At 31.0% G+C, this 17,370-nt stretch overlaps 1 protein-coding gene across 1 annotated transcript in view; it reads left to right on the forward strand.

The window, feature by feature from the left end:
• LOC118741038 overlaps positions 1–14,370 on the forward strand; it is a 29,464-nt gene extending 15,094 nt beyond the window's left edge. The window contains exon 2 of the mRNA XM_036472874.1: positions 14,082–14,370. Within this exon, the coding sequence (XP_036328767.1) occupies positions 14,082–14,370 (289 nt within the window). The remainder of the gene's footprint in view (positions 1–14,081) is intronic.
• Positions 14,371–17,370: the final 3,000 nt, after the last annotated feature.

Raw genomic sequence — 17,370 nt, forward strand, 5'->3', positions numbered from 1 at the left:
CGTGGTTGAGGCTGGCAATGCTCACTACATCAAATGCCAATCATATTCAGTGTTTTTTTTTGCGCTTTCCTCCAAACAACTGCCAGTAAAGAGTCTGACCCGATCATTTGCATAGGCCTCGGCGTAGATATTAGGCCTGAATCTCAATGAACCACTGCGCGAGAATTGAATGAATTCAATTGACTAGCTACCGGCTACCACTCCATACTGCTATATCCATTCTTTTAGCTCACTAACTAAGGACCCAAATAATGTTCCATTGGAGATTGTATGGATCAGCCAAGCTAACTTAATCAGACTTTTTAGAAAGCAATCGCAAGTCAATGGACCAAAAAGATTTATGACCATGCTTGGGATCGAAATTAAAAAATTTTTCGAAATTTTTAACTAAAAAGCCAAATTAATAAATAATTGCTGCATCTCTTCTAAAATAGCGCAGTGTCTGCACATACGGCTTTTTAGTGAGAATTAATTGTCATTTTAAAAAGTGATATGTTACCTGTAATAGACGGCAGCTCTAATCGAATTCGTAGTTTAACAATTTCCATTCATCAAATAATGGCATTCATATGCGTATCGTATAACGATTAAAGCAGCTTAAATGTATATGTTTATACAAATGTATAGCTGACGAAAGGTATAATAAAAAGAAACAATATCCTACTGTTACACACTTAAATAAGCATTTAAACATACCATTGTTCACCATAACACGATTGCGTAGCTAATCCTTGTGCAGAACAAAGGCATGCAATAACAATTGTTGAAATGACTGAGTGTTTGCCGTATTGTCTGCCTGCCAGGTTGTTCTAATACAAATATAAACAAACATGCAAGCAAAATGCATTTTCCATTTACATACATATATCCTACTGCATTGCTTTCGCCTTGGAACAATAAGATATAGGAAAATTTCAAATTACATTGGGAAATCGATTCAGAATAGAGCTGACGGCAGGCGGTTGCAAACACGTCCGTGCATACATATTAAGACGTGCATGTATTGAAAGCGCCTTCACCTTGGTTTTGTGTCGTTTTTTTGAATGTTTTTTTTTTTTGTATTTTGTAGGCTTACGCTTTGCGTGCTCCAAGCAAATTAAATAGTTTGTTATAGCAAAAAATTCCAATGCCTCACCCGGCACACACAGGTACTACGCCTACTTACTTACATTAAGAAATTGTATTGTTTTTGATTTTATTGCTATTTGTAATTGCCTAAAGGCTGCTATGTGTTTATACGTGTTTCGAATACCTGTGATTTTAAGCGAAAAAATTATGAAACGAAATTTTGTGGTGAGTCAGCAAAGGATATGCAGGATTTCTGTATATTTGTGAGTCGAATAAATATTTCATAGTCGGTTACGAAAAGGCAAATAGTTTTAGGTGCTTGAATGCTTTAAAGCAAGCAAGACAACTTGAGGTATGTAAGTATTATTTAAATTGTAAAAGTTTGCAAAAAACGTCAGAGGAAATAGAAAAAGTAAAATTTTGTGATTTTTTTCATTTGCTTATCTATTTTTGTTAAAAAAACTGCTCAAATTCAACATTATTAAAGGTTCAAAAATCTATATATCCTGCCCTAACCGCCCAAAACCTGCAAGCGAAATTTTTTCCAAAATTTTATTTTTTACACAGAAGTGCTCCTAGAGCATCTGACGATTAGGGCGCTCGATATATAAAAATGGATGTTGGTTCGTTGGAAACTAATACACGTCAAGACCGTAGATACGTATACGTGATACCTACTTGTTCATCTCAGTGTGAAGAGGGGTCATAGCAATAGTTTAAAGCGGGTTGCCACCTGTTCCGAAAGTCAAATTGAATTGAATTATACATAAAATATTAAAATATGGGTGTCAAACTGTTCGGCTCGGTGAGGAGAAAGTTCATTGCTATATTTTGAAGTGTTGCCACCTGTTTTAAAAGTCGAATTAAGTTAAATTATGCACAAGTTACATGAAATATTAAAATATGCGTATCAAACGATACGTATCGGAAAAAACAAGGTTCATAGCAATGTTTTGAAGAGGGTTGCCAGATGTTTAAAAAGTCGAATTTAATTAAATTAAGCCAACAATTACATAAAATATTAAAGTATGTGTTTCGAACGATTTGGCGAGGAGAAGGTTCATAGCTATATTTTTAATAGGGTTGCCACCGGTTTGATATGTCGAATTTTGGTAATAAAATTACACGCAAGTTATATAAAATATTAAAATTTGGTGTCAAGCAGTTCATCCCGGCAGGGCCAAGGTTTAAAGCTAATCTATAAAGATGGTTGCTACGTATTTGGCAACTCGAATATAATTTATTTATACACAAGTTATATCTATTAAATATTAAAATATGGGTGTCAAAGAAAAGAGTATGAACAAATCTTTATTTTTAACCTTTACAATATTATTGAGGTGTTTGAAGAGGGTTGCCATTTTTTCAAAAAGTTTAGTTCAAATTATTTAATAAGTCAAATTAATTATTTCCACACGGGTGTTAATCGAAATTGTATTGAAAAGGCTTTACTTTAAAACTACACGTAGGAGCGTTGCCACCAGTTGAAAAGACAAAACCATCGTGAAATAAGGGAACTGGGTAATTAAAATACGTATAACAAATGGCTGTTTGACGAAAGAGGTTTATTAAGCTTCTAGTTTAGACAAGGGGGCGTGGCACATATCTTAGGCGTGCAATTTTTAATCAGTTGTAACTTTGGGAGCAAAAGTCACATGAGATTGATATTTGGTGTGGAGACATAACTCATTGTTGAACACGGATTACATAGGCCTGCTTTGATTTTCGCCTTAGAGAACTAATTAGTAATAAAAAAAAATTTCATCACTTGCACTTTCCGAGAAAATTTTTTTTTTTTTTTTTTTAATTTCCCACAGTGTTACGGCGTATTACTAGCGTTAACTTCGAATTTCTATAAGTCTTTCTGATTTACTTAATATCTTTAAGGGATTTTGTTTTTTAAGTAAACCTTTAATTTTATGTTGATTAATTTTTGGTTTTTCATGAAAATTGCTAAACTTTAAAAATATTCATGTCATCAATAAATATAAATAAATCTTAATGTGTTAGATAGAAAAACAACGCTGTATATTGATTTAACAGACCTTGGTATTTAAAAAAATAAGACAGTTATAGGAAGGGCGGAAAAAAATTTAAATTTTGCAGGGCTGTTTTATTGAATAGCATTAAGACCAATGCTTTATTTACATTGTAGGCATAGTATTTTTATAAACAGAGCACTTTAAATAGAAATGCAAAGTAGTTATGCGGAAATGTAATTTTTTTTTTTAATTTTTTAACATGCCAATTAAACTTTTTTTAAATGCAGTTAAAATATTTTTAAATATCCATTAAAAAAGTAAAAAGTATTTAATTTTGTGCATAGCTCAATGTTGCTTACCTTGCTGTCGTTAGGCAGGTGAATGCTTTTATTGGAGTCTGAAACCTGTAATAATAAGAACCAGAAAAAGAGAAAAGAATATCTGCACTAGAACATTTATGAAATATTTAATTGGTATTTAAAATATGTACATACATATTTAAAAAATGTTTTAGTACTTGTATATTCAAAATAATTACATTTAAAATTTTTTAGTAAAGTCTACTTTAATGTTGTAAGATGAAAATGAAATATATTTTCAAACTATTTACTAATTTACATTTATTTATTTCTCTGTAGTATAACAATATAAATTTTTTAAATGTTCTACTATTATGATAAAGGAATTTACTGCTAAAAAAGGTATGCAAGCATATTGCAATTATTAAGCCATTATTACTTTCATAAATGAACAGGTTACGTATACGCCCGGTTGACCAAGTCAGTTTATGTTTATTTTACACTTTAAAAATACCAGGTTATGCAGCTTAAAATGCCGATTAAATAATGTTTTATCGTATGTAAAAAATATAGTAACGAAAATAAAAACTCTCGGTTAAAAAAAAAAAAATGAAATTAGATGCATGCGAATTAGCTGCGCATGAAAGAGACACTAGGCTGAAGTAGATGCACCGGACTATTGCCCGAATTGCACTTCCTCTCCCGCTAGGCAATTCAGCTGAAAATAGTACCAGAAAGTCGAGCACATCAAACAAGCGCTTCACCGAGAATGGGCGTATTAAATTGTGACTACCAGAAAGGCACGTAATCTAGAGCGCAAAATTAATTTTAGCCATTTAACTTTGATAGTTGTGCTTCCCTACTGATAAAATATTGTACACATTCTTACAGAATATATTAAAGTTAATATATTAAAATCTCTTATTCGATAACAATAATTTCTAAAGTATATATATATATATATATTTATATACACTTGGGCGTGCCCTCGTGATGTTTTTTTTTTCGAAATTCGGCATTACCCTTTTAATTTTTTCCTATTGGCCTAAACAACCTATATAAAACGTTACACTACGGTAAAATGGCGATAAATTGTGTCGACTTGAAGTTGAACTTTCGAGAATACGTTTTAGATGATTGTATGGGGCGCAACTATACCCGTAGCATGAGCATGGGTGGTTTTTTTTACGTTTTTTAGTACATATATCTTTTTCAAAATTTTCATTTAAATACAATTTCGTGTTAGAATCTTGTTCTTTATTCAAAACTGAAGACACTGAAATTTCTAAGATAAGTGCGCCTTCATTTTCGACCAAAAACACGTTTGGTACATAGAATAGGATAGTTCTGACTTTATACAATTTTTTTTGCAATTTTTCAGCTCAGTTTTGGTTTAGTGGAGAGTTGAGCATATCGAAGGCTAATATTCAATTTGAGCAGTTTTTCCAAAATAAGATTTTTATATAAAAATTGACATGTGACTGGGCTTTCGTCACTGATGTTAATGTTGACCTTGTATATCGCTTATCAGAAGAATCACCTATTGATTTCAAAATTAAAATTGCCACCAGTGATAGCAGTTAAGGCTCACATGGGTTCTAAAATCAGCAAGTGACTAATTTTTAATAGAATCTTTAGCTATCAGAAAAGGTAACAGCAACATTAAGTATAGTAGTTTCAGTGACTTATTTAGTAACCAAATTGAGATACTCGCGTAAGGAAAGTACGTTCTGTGTATATGTAAATGTCAGTTTCATGAACAAATTGGCACAATTTGTAAATTATTATTTGCAGGTAAATTCAAACGTTGCAAATGTGACTGCAAGCGACTTGTTATTAATTGAATTACATACGATATTATTTTTAATGATTTCCACTCTGCTGGTAAGTAATGGATATTATCCAAAAGTACGAGAACTAAGCTATAATTTTCAACCTCTGAGCATTACCAATTTAAAGTTTGGCATTACACTACAATTACGACACTAGCAAATGATTGCTATGAGTACATACATACATACAAATATGTTTGTGGGTGTATATAAGGTAATTTATGTATTTAGTTGATAATAAATATATTGCAAATAAATAAATAAGCTTGTCAGGGTTATGCAAATATTTGCAATTATAAATAAACTATTTCAACATACTCGCATGAAAGTAACTACCTACTAAAAGTGTGCATATGTATGTACATTAGGGTGGACCTTAATTTTTTGTACGTGCAAAATAAAGAAATTTGCGAACATTTCAAAATTAAGAAAAAATTGCAAAATTTATTTTTTTATGTAAATCGCAAAAATTTTACCAGGGTTTGAAAAAATTTCATTTTTTCAAATCACAAAAATTTTTTTAAAATCACGACGTTGACCAGGTGTGACTAAGCGTATTGAAACTTTTTCATATAAATTTCGAAACTCGCTGAGTTACAGATGCACAAAGTCAAATTTTTTTCCAAGTAAAAAATAAAAATAAAAAATTAATTGCTTCAAACCCTGCTAGCGACCCCTAAAAATTTCTTTTTTTTTATTTCCGTGGATGTCTTTAGTTTCTACGTACCACATACAAAAATTAGTTGTTGATATTTTTAAGAACCACCCTAATATACATATACACTTATGTACGCATGTACCACAAATGAATTAATGATTTTGTACATTTTGTTCTACAGTTAAAAAGGGCAATCATTTATTTATCTACAAATGTAAAAAAGTTTTAATTAGAAATATAAAATTGCACCAAATCCCATTATAGGATAAATGAATTTGCAAATAAATATGTACAGCGGTGTGAACATATGCATATGTTGCAAAACGTGATCGCATGTTTTAAATAAAACACCAATGGCCATTAAAATGAGCAAATGAATTCTTAGTTTTTTATCGACTTTTTATTTTTATTAAAATTTAGTGAATATACTTCATAGAGGCGATAATTAATTTTGCGAAACTTTTAATAACACACATACACATTTTTTTTAAGTGAGTATTAAAATTTCTTATAATTGATTTAATTAAATTTTTTAAGCTAATGAGTTGTGGAAAATGAGGAATACAATAAATAAAGTAATTTTAATGCTAAAAATTTTTTGATTTTAACTTTTTTCTTTTAACGAAAATAAATGAATTATGTTTAAGTTCTACATAAGCACTACTTAATTTCGGAAAAAAACTATATACATATGAGTATATAAAAGAATGAATAATTTATAATAAATTAACAGAAAATTAAGCATTTTTGGCATTTGGCCAATAATGGCGATTAAAATATAAATATAAATTGATTAAAATTGCTTGTTTGCTGAAAGAATGTTTTTTTGTTTTTTAATGAGGCGGACTTTAGAAATTTTCGTCAAATATTCCTCTTCGAAGGAAGCAAGGAAAAAGATTTATAAGAAGAAAAATAAATCTTTAAACTTTTGAGATTTATAATTTTTCAACAGAAAATGCCGAAGATTGTTTTCTATTTACTTTTTAAGACAAAAATATAAAAATAATAATTCGCCAAACGGGTTTTTTTTTGCGGAAAGTAAATCGTAACTTTTTAGCATTTTTAAGCCAAATGCAAAAATTTCGAAAGGTCACACACAAAACACAATGCAAATAATTCCAAAAATGCTCTCAAAAATCTACAAAAGTTCCGAAAAAATCCGGATTAATTTGTTAAAGATTTCGAAAAACAAAAACAAGAGTAATTTCGAAAAAATTTCAAAAAAGTAACGAAAATTAACTAAAAATTACGAACGATTTACGAAAAGTAAAGCAACTAGATTGGGTTAGTGGGCTTCTTCCGTAGGTGGGAGCTCATTTATAAACAAATTAGCCGCCCATTGTGCCCTTAAAAGGGGAGCGGAAATAGCACAGGACGAATCTTAAAAAAGGTGCGAAAAAATTTTTAGCGGATATGGAAAATCGGAAGAAAATCTTGAAAGCCTCAAAAAACTTGTAAAGTTTTTCATTCTATCACCAGTGTTTTAAAAATTAATCTATAAATAAGCGTTCGATGTCTCTTATTGAAAATAACATTCATGTAATTTTCTTAGCTTACTCCCCTAAAACGCAAAGAATACTAAAAAAATCTGTGAAAACGAAGAATATGGAAAAAAGCTTTGGAAAAGTCCTGACCGATTTCGAAAAAATACCTTGATATTCCAAAAAATAGGACAAAAATATTCCGAAAAAGTTCAAAAATATTAGTATCGGCATCAAGTTCCGAACAAATACCAAATATAACGGAAAGATTGCGCAAAAAATTTAAAAATTAAAACAACACTTGAAAAACCCCTAAAGGTATTTTAGATGGTGGAAAAAGAGCCCAAAGCAAGTCTTGAAAGGTTTTGGAAAATATTCTAAACGTTGGTAAAAGAACCCGAAGAAAATCTTAAATGGTCTCGAAAAGCGCGGAAAATTGCGAAGCTTTTCTTTATTGATACCCTAGAAAAAAAATATAAAATAACTGAACTTTTTTGCTCAAAATAAGATATATATATTTTTTTGCTAAACGACGTGGAAGAAAACATGAAGAATCGAAAAAAAAAACAAAGAAAAAAGCTCCAATAAATCGTGAACGCATTCGAAAAATTTCTGAAAAATTTCTTAAAAATTAAACACAAATTATCTAGAAAAAGCTTCCAAATATTTAAAAAAAAAAGTCTTTTAAGATCCAAAAATTAAAACCACGAAGAATCTCGAAAAGAGGAAAAAATTCGGAGAAAACTTAAAAAAAAAATCTTAAACCCGAAAGAAAGTCTTTAATCCACATCAACGTCGTTAATATAAAACGCAAACAATATAGGCGTTTCTTTCAAAAAATAATATTGAATTTTTCACTTACTGCACTTTTGAACCTAAAAGAAATTTAAAGCAAATAGCAGAAAAAACGAAGCGTATCGAAAAGCTCTGGAAAAAGCTCGAACGATCCCAAAAATATCCTAGGAGACTCCTAAAAATTAATATCGAACTATCCCGAACGATCCAGTTTAGTACCGAAAATTCCTAAAATCTCGAAAAATTTTTTAAAAATCCCAAAAAATCCGAAGAAAAATTTTAAAAGTCTCAAATACCCCTTTTCGTTTCATTACGAATGTTCTCATTTTCAAGATCTCATGAAAATTCTGAACGGTCCCATAAAAAAAAATCCCTAGAAAGTGTGAAGGGTGGGAGTTGTTAAACAAAGTTTTGTTACAAAAAAAAAACAACTTTCCAATATAGCATTTTTCAAGCGAATTGCTCGTATGTGCAAAATAAATATAAATAGTCCAATAATATGTTATATATTATATTACATTTTCCTATAATTTTCTATGCAAAAATTTCCAATTTTCGATTCGTACGAAATCAAGAATACACCTCATTATTTTCAAACTATTATTTTTATACCCGAGCGCACTTGTGCACAAGGGTATATTAATTTTATTCACATACCGGTTGTTTGTAACAGCCAAAACGAATCGAGATAGATATAGACAAATGTATACATAAATGATCAGAATGAAAAAAAGAAATCGATTAAGCCATGTCTGTCTGTCCGTCCGTCTGTCCGTCCGTCCGCGTACACGATAACTCGAGCAAAAATTGAGATATCTCAACGAAATTTGGTATGTAGGTTTCCCTTAATCCAAGGTAGGTTGAAAATGGGCGAAATCGGACTTTAACCACGCCCACTTCCCATATAACGGTAATTTCCAGAAATACGAAAACTGCGATATTTTAGTAACTACTGAAGATAATTCACTCAAAATTGATGTTTACAATAATTTTCAGACGAAAAAATAAGAATATTATAAATTTTTGGAAAATGGGCGTAGCCATGCCCACTTATGGTTACATGTGTATATCTTGTAATTGATGCTTGCAACAATTCTTTACCACCGCGGCACCGCCCACTTATGATCACATATATGTATATCAGTAACCGTTCTACCAATTTGTTTTAAACTCGGTGTGGTTATTGTGCTTGCCACATGAAAGCAAAGCATTGAAAATTATTGAAATCGGACTAAAATTACGGCCGCTTCTCATATAACGGTAAATTTCAGAAATGCTTGAAACTTCAATATTTCGAAATTGAAGGACGCTAATTTACTCAAAATTGATACACCCCGGCTTACCATCTAGCGGTAGGTTTCGGAAAGGTGAAAAAACATATATTTAATATTTGCGCCGGGTATTTAATGTTCGGCTCCGCCCGAACTTAGACTTTCTTACTTGTTGTAATTTACATTGATTATTTTCTGCATAAATGCAAAAATATTTATGTTTTTCTTTAATTTAGTATTAATATATTTATAACTAAGTAATAAATTATATTCTTTTTGTACAGATTTTCTACATTTTCTGGTTATTATTAACACGTTTACTGGGCGAATAAACATAACAAGCAGGCGTGAGGGACTAAACCACAAACAAATAGATATATTACAATAATATAAACAGCATAAATTACAAAAAGGACGCCAACAGCAACAACAATAATACTAATTCAATATAGTCGGGCAAAAAGTACTGAGGCAAAGCGCAGCGCAATAATTCAAGCAAACATAAAACAACTGCAAATTATAGTAGTTTAACACTTGCTATGTTTTACACATGCATGTATCTACATATATATATATATGCATTTTTATATATGTGTGTATGCATATACATATATATGTACGCAAAATTAAGTTACAATCTGACAAACGAAATGCAATGCACACTAGAGTTGTCCAATTTGTGCAAAAATTTTTTATTTATTTAAATAAATAATCAAGCAGCCACTCCAAATCACATTACAGTAACAAGCTTCTGCCCGATAACCGTCGTTTTGGTCTATATATAACCCACTTTCATGCTAAAACTGGCAGAACCAACTTTCAAAAAATATGCAGCAGGACAGCTTTCCCAAAATCTGGATATGTACCGTTAGAAGCAACAAAGTGTTTTCTTCGTATATTTCGGCACAACCACAAATTACAATTATCAACTTCTACTTGGTCCTTTAGAGAAATTTTGTAATTGTAGTTACCAATTTTTCCTACTCAAAATAAATACAAATAAGGTCCACCTTAATACAAAGTTCGTGGCATAAAAAATTTACAATTAACAAACACACGAATTTCAGGAACATAACTAAAAACATTTGGAGATATTACTACGAAACTTTGGTCCCATAAATTTAGCGTTGTTGTTTATTAAATGCCGCTATCGCAATGTTTATATTGCTTCGATGCATTGGGGGTGGCGTATGAGTAACATGCGTGAGCAGCTGATTTTGAAATATTTATTAGTTAAATAAACACAACCATAAGCGTTTTTGCAAATGCATACAAACTACATAATCTGTTAATAATATTATTTTATGGATGCATTGTTGACATTTAATAATAAACATAACAAACGTATGAACGTACACATATTTATGTATGTATGTATGCAAACTACATGGTGAAATAAAATATTCGTAAAATGGATAATATCGCGCAAGTATGGGGTTTTAAGTATAGGGGAAATTTACTGAGTTGTATGTCCATACAAAGACATACATATGTAAATATAGTGCTTATCTTAACCATACGACAATCACATATTGACAAGTTCTGAATATTTATTTTATTATTTTTCGTTTAAATATATTTTTTGTTTTACAAATAATGAGCTAATTATTTAAAATGCCTTTGTGCAATGTTTAAAAAAATGTTTGAAGCACCTTGGACTTAGCGTTGATTTTGGGCAATTTTTTTGGTTGACGATATAACTCAATTTCTTCCATACGAAGTATGTTTGACATTTTTTTTTTATTTGGAGAAAATGAGCAATACCTTAAATAAAAAAATTTATATAGATTTCAAAGGCCCCTAATAGGTTTCTACTAGGCTGTTCGATTATTTGCGTTTCCTCAATAACCTGTTTTCGGATTATTCGAAAAATGGCAATTAATAAAAAAAAACGATTCCCCAGAGGTATAGCTTTATTTTAAAAATTAGTTACATCGAAATATTTTAGAATACAATTAAAACAGCGAAAAATTTGTTGAAAATTCACACTTAAAGGGGCTCACCGCTCTTACCAAGATTATATCGCTAAACCAACAAAACCCTTGTCGGAAAAAACTCCAACATGTAAAATCGACTGTCTTGGGAAGGGGAATACACCATCCGCTGAACCACACCGACTATACAAATATAGTTCAGTTATTATAGACAGGACATTCATCGAAAATCAATCAACATCCCCTGAAATGTATCATCGAAGATCTTCGTAAGGCTCGTCATTTTCGAAAGAACTCTTTTCCGGTTATTGTAGGCCTGACGACACTTCAGATGCCAACTAACATCAGCTCATCTAACATCCGTCCACCTAAGTTCTAAACCCGTCGGATGTGGCATTTTCTTGACCCTGCCCTGATGATGATGTGAATGAAGACAGCATGTAGTCGATTCATACTACAGAAAGTGGTAAAAAGCTACAACAAAAAAAGTGAAGATTTTCGTTCCGTTTGGCTTTTATTTTTTAAGTATTTTTAAGCAGTGGAAAAGTTTCGAGTACTCAGATATACAATTAATAAAACGTTAATAAATAATAAATAAAAAATAAATTTTTAGATTCTTCTGTATAAATAAACTAGGAGAATCCGGTTTACCCGGTATTTGGAAAATAAAGATTTAAAAAAAAAACGCCTAAAAATATTATAAAAAAAATAAAAAAAATCAATTAAGTCATAGCTCAAATTAATATACATTCAATCGGTAGAAGGCTTGATAGAAATCCCTCATAAAAATCCAACAAGGTCTTTGTCACCTAAAATCGTCTAGAAACATTTACTTCTCAGTTTAGGAAAAATATTTTTCAAATGATTTTTATGATGCTACTCATCTAACACTTTTTTCGCTCAGCACGGTCTTTTTTTTGTAACGCTAACTTAAATTAATGTTTGTTGCACTATACCCATACAATGTAAATACGTACAAATGTATATTTAAGCGAAAAACATTTTAAATATTTATTGTTTACATGTTGCATTTCATGTACGGTTTGTTTGATTCGAAATTTATGCTAGTAGTAAACATTACACATGTATTAAATAGGATATTATTTATAATACTGTTGCAAGTAAAATTTAAAATAATATAAGATTAAATGTTAATTAAAAAAGGGACATCGCTTTGTATTGACTCATTTCAATATAGAGAATTTAAGACCACTCAAAAATTAATGAAGGGTGTCAATATTTTTTAAACTAAATTTGTTGAATTGATGGCCTGTAAGCTAGCAAGAAAAGGTGTTCTCGATGAATTTTGATGAGAAAACGGTACCTTACGTTTGCTAAACTTCTGGACAGAGGGGCTTTTAGCCAGCTCAGCGAACGCTGGGCGGAAAGCTTCAAATGCAAAGTGGCTAAGCCCTACTGGCCACGACTTAGCCGAGAGAGCTCTTAAATTTAAAAGTCAAATTTTTTGCTACAGGTCTGGGAGTTCTAACCGGTCACTGCCATCACCCGGGCCGCCAATGCAGCAACTGCAAAATTTCCAGCTTTCGCAAACTTAAGGTTTAAGCACTTTTGATCCCACTTCTTTCTCACCCTCTCAGGACATTTCAGGAATAGAAATTTGGCATTTTCTGAGCTCTGCCGTTATATTGGAACGTTTTTCTACTACAAACCTCTGAGCGTCATCGCTCAACTACAATGCCTTCATTTTCGCCCTATCCCTCTTTTAATGACCGGTAACGAGATGTATTGACCTTTGACCTCGCTTTCGTTTGCATAAAGGCTTGTACCGCGAAAAGTAAGAATAGTAAAGTTTAAGTGTAAGTTTTTCTGGTCACCTAGCATCTTATAAACTATAAATACATACAGTGACTCACACAAGTGTTTACGTGTTGATTGTTTTTTTTTTTTTTTTTGAATTACAAATTTTGTTATTTTTCCATAAAAATATTTTCGAAGCTTTAGATAAAACCATGTAAGTTACAGTTTAAAACTTTATACAAAATTTTGGAAAATTCATCAAATTTTCATGAAGATTTCTAGCTTTTTAATCTGAGTCTTTAATATAGTTTGGTGTTTGCACTCTTATGGTCCATACAATTTTAGTCTCATGAAGAGCAAGTTTCAAGCGGTTAAACAATTGCGTTGGTTTTGGCAAAATTTAGCTTGAAACAACGTAAATAATATCTAAAAAATCAACACGTGAACATTTGTGTGTCCCCAAAGTCATAAAATATTTTCATCATAGCGTAATTACTATGAAAGTCATTATACTAATTGCATAGACATTTTGTCATAATGATTATAGTAATCGTTATCGTCATCGCCGTCATTATTGTAATAATCATAGAGATACTCTTACGCATAATCACTGTCACATTTATAATCATAATCGTAGTCAAGATCATCATCATGATAATTATAAAAATCGAATCATACTCGTAATCATACTAATACTCATAATCATACTCACAATCATCACCATCAACTTACTCACAATCACAATCATAATCATTAATATACTCATAATCATAATCATACTCATAAGCATAATCATAGTCATGGTAGACGTAATCATACTCAGACTTATAATCATTATCTTACTAATAATCATAGTCATAATCATAATCGTAGTCAAAATAATAATCATAGTTATAATAATACTAATAATCATAATCATAATAACATTCATAATCATAATCATACTCATACTCATACTCATAATCATAATCTTACTCATAATCCCAATCATAATCATAATCAGAATCATAATCATACTCATACTCATACTCATAATAATACTCATACTCATACTCATACTCATAATCATACTCATAATCATACTCATTCTCATAATCATAATCTTACTCATAATACCAATCATAATCATAATCAGAATCATAATAATACTCATACTCATACTCATAATTATACTTATACTCATACTCATAATAATACTCATACTCATAATCATACGCATAATCATAACTATAATCATAGTGATAACCATGCTCATAATCATACTAACAATCATAATATTATCAGAATCATAATCATAGTAACAATCATAATCGTAGCCAAATCACAATCGTAATGGTAATTATAATCAAAATCTTTATCGTAATCGTAATCTTAGTCGTAACGGTAAACGTAATCGTAATAATATTTATGAATAAAAGTCCTTACCATTATCATAAGTCAAATCTGAATCGTATTAATTCGTGGTCATAATGGCTTTGGTAATCATATTCGTATTCGTCATCTTAATTGTAGTGCCATGCCCAAGTAAATCCACTGAAAAAAGTTCAACGAGCCTGAATGGCAAAAATACTAAGAAATTTTCACGGCTGATTATTCAAAACCATCCTAATTTCCGAATTGACTCACAGATGTAGTGCTTTATCTTAATAACACTAAGTGTACTTAAGAAACTACCGTTGCTCACCTTAATGGAGTCGACTTCATTGTCCCTCAACACTTAATTAAGAAAATCGATCACAAATGCGTCGAATTTAGCTTGGAATCTACTAAAATTCTCTGTAGATTACCTATTAATTTGGATAAGTAATTGAATGAATGAGTGGTTGGCATAAGTTAGTTATTTGGTTACTTTTGGCATTTTCAGATTCATTTGGATAGGCAATTTGGGAATGAGAATTACTAGAAATACGAAGTGCTGACGGTCGGGCAAATTTAAAGCTCGATATTAGTTATTTGTAGATGAAGGATGATGCATTTTAATTATCTATAAGTATACGTATGTATGTAGAATATTCTAGTTGCAATAAATCTACGCAAATTAATCATGCATAGCTACATTTACATACATACAAAATATTTAATTATTGTAAAAGTTTACAGTTGTGCACAATTTTTTGTGATTAACTTTTTTCGCTCGCTGGAAATGTCAACATTTGGTCGACAGCCAATTTCATAATAAATTATTATGCTTTGTAATTAAAAATGTAAATAAAAAAAAATTCGCTATTGTTGTTGCTGTTGTAATTTACATTTTGTTTCAGTGTTCGTACATACATATATTTACTGGCAGGAAATGAATTTTTGGCAAATTGTCAAGCGCATGGTATATACAACAACAAAGCTACTCATAGTACGAGTATTAAAATGTTTGACAGCGGCAGCGAAGATTGAAAAAAATAAAACAACAATAATAGTAATAATAGAAACAATTCGCTGTTATGGTAACGAGACAACAATGCCACAAAATGTAACATTTTTAATTTCCTGTGCAATGGCCGGTTGTCTTGGGAGCGGAGAGAAGGCACGCAAGGTGTAGGGTGTAGGCGGTTGGGTGACTGGAAGACATTATCAGCCAAGCATACCGAGTAAGCTAAACTGAAATTTGACATACTTTGTTTGTTTAGAAGCTTTTTCCCCCCTATTTTACATTTGCCTCCGAGTACTACTTGATTTTTAATGCAAATGAGTTTTTACAAAAAAAAACAAATTCGAATAACGCTGATTTTGCGTAAAACATACTTGTGTATGTATATATGTATGTATGTTTATACATGAAGAAGTTTGACTGTGACCATTCAATTACAAGTAGTGAAGCGACCGTAGTACAAATCAGATATGCCAACCAATTACTTTTCAAAGCGTTGGCGCTTAAGGTAATCTAGATTTTTTAGGGGGGGAAAACGTAAAGTATGATAACATCGACGCTTAACAGAACACAAGTTGGTTTTAAAAACGTTTACTTGTAACTTGTTTGACTACTTAAAATGGTCATGAAAGGAAGAAAACGATTTATATACGAGAGCAGTTTGATAAGTGCCTTTAGTGCAACACTGCTCCTGTCAATTGTCATCTTTTAATAGACTGCTATGTATTTTCAGCAAGCAAAAATGGCTTTCAAAATATATATTAGTATAGATAACAAATTAAATAAATTTTTAAATTAAATAATAAATAAATAAATGTTTTTGAATAATTTTTTAAATAATTGTAGGCATTTGAAATTAATTTCAAGTATTTTCCAAAACAGTAGAAGTATTCAAACGTAAAATTATGTTTTTTTTTTTAATTTTTCAACATAAACAAATCAAAAAAAATAGAGCCTTTTTAAAAAATCGCCACGGACAGATCGACGTGAAATTTAATTATCTTATAGACGACGGCGCAACCCAGCCTATTCTAACCTGCGGTGTTACTGCAACTGAAATTACGCAAATCGCTTTCTAGAAATATTTTCATCGTACGCGTGCTGCACTAGTAGTTTTAATTTTTGCTAAAAGTGCGGTCAAACCACTCGAGTGTTGCCGTCAGCCGAGATTTTTTGCGCATTTACAAAAAACTGTAAAAATGTTGCTTCGTAGGAAGAAAAAAAAACACTTGTAATGAATTTATTCTCATGATATGCATTCATTTGTGACTGTTATGTGCGCATTTAAGCATTTAAAACAAATTTTTCAGGACACAAATTTCGTTATAAGCATAAAAATGACTGATCACATAGTTGAATGTGGAATTTTCTGCATTCGTTGTGTAAACAGACAACAAGTAGTATCGGAGAGTTCAATTTACGGAAATAAAAACTGCTTTCCAAAGTTACTTTACTTTAGTTTAACCATAGTGTGCCCAACCTCATTAATTAACGTTGTTGTCTAACCGGGGTACCTGGGTACCCACTTACGGATTTATAACTAAAAGGCGCCTGTTACTTAGTATAATCCACGGTATTAGTGGCATATTGATTTATTTATTGTTAAAGAAGATATTTTTATACAAATCCGACGATAGCATTATATACAAGGACCTTTGTAATACAAAGTTCGGTATAATCTGTAATGAGTCGAAGCGTATATACTTGTGAGTTCCGAAAAGGTTTTGTACATTAAGCTGAAAAGGGAAGAAATAAGAAGGTCTCTATGTTCTGTTATATCCGAGGAATAAACTAGAACACCTTTGAAACAAATATGTATTACTTTCAGAAAGCGGCTTACTTTAATATCGATCGTTTACTTGGAGCAGCCTGACGTATTGCCGGTCATTACAAAAGAGCCACTTGGAAATTTTTGTGTTTTTTTTAC

This window comes from Rhagoletis pomonella, unplaced genomic scaffold (genome assembly GCF_013731165.1).
Source record: "Rhagoletis pomonella isolate Grant_MI unplaced genomic scaffold, Rhpom_1.0 Rhpom_scaffold_00001, whole genome shotgun sequence".
Classification (NCBI taxonomy): Eukaryota; Metazoa; Arthropoda; class Insecta; order Diptera; family Tephritidae; genus Rhagoletis; species Rhagoletis pomonella.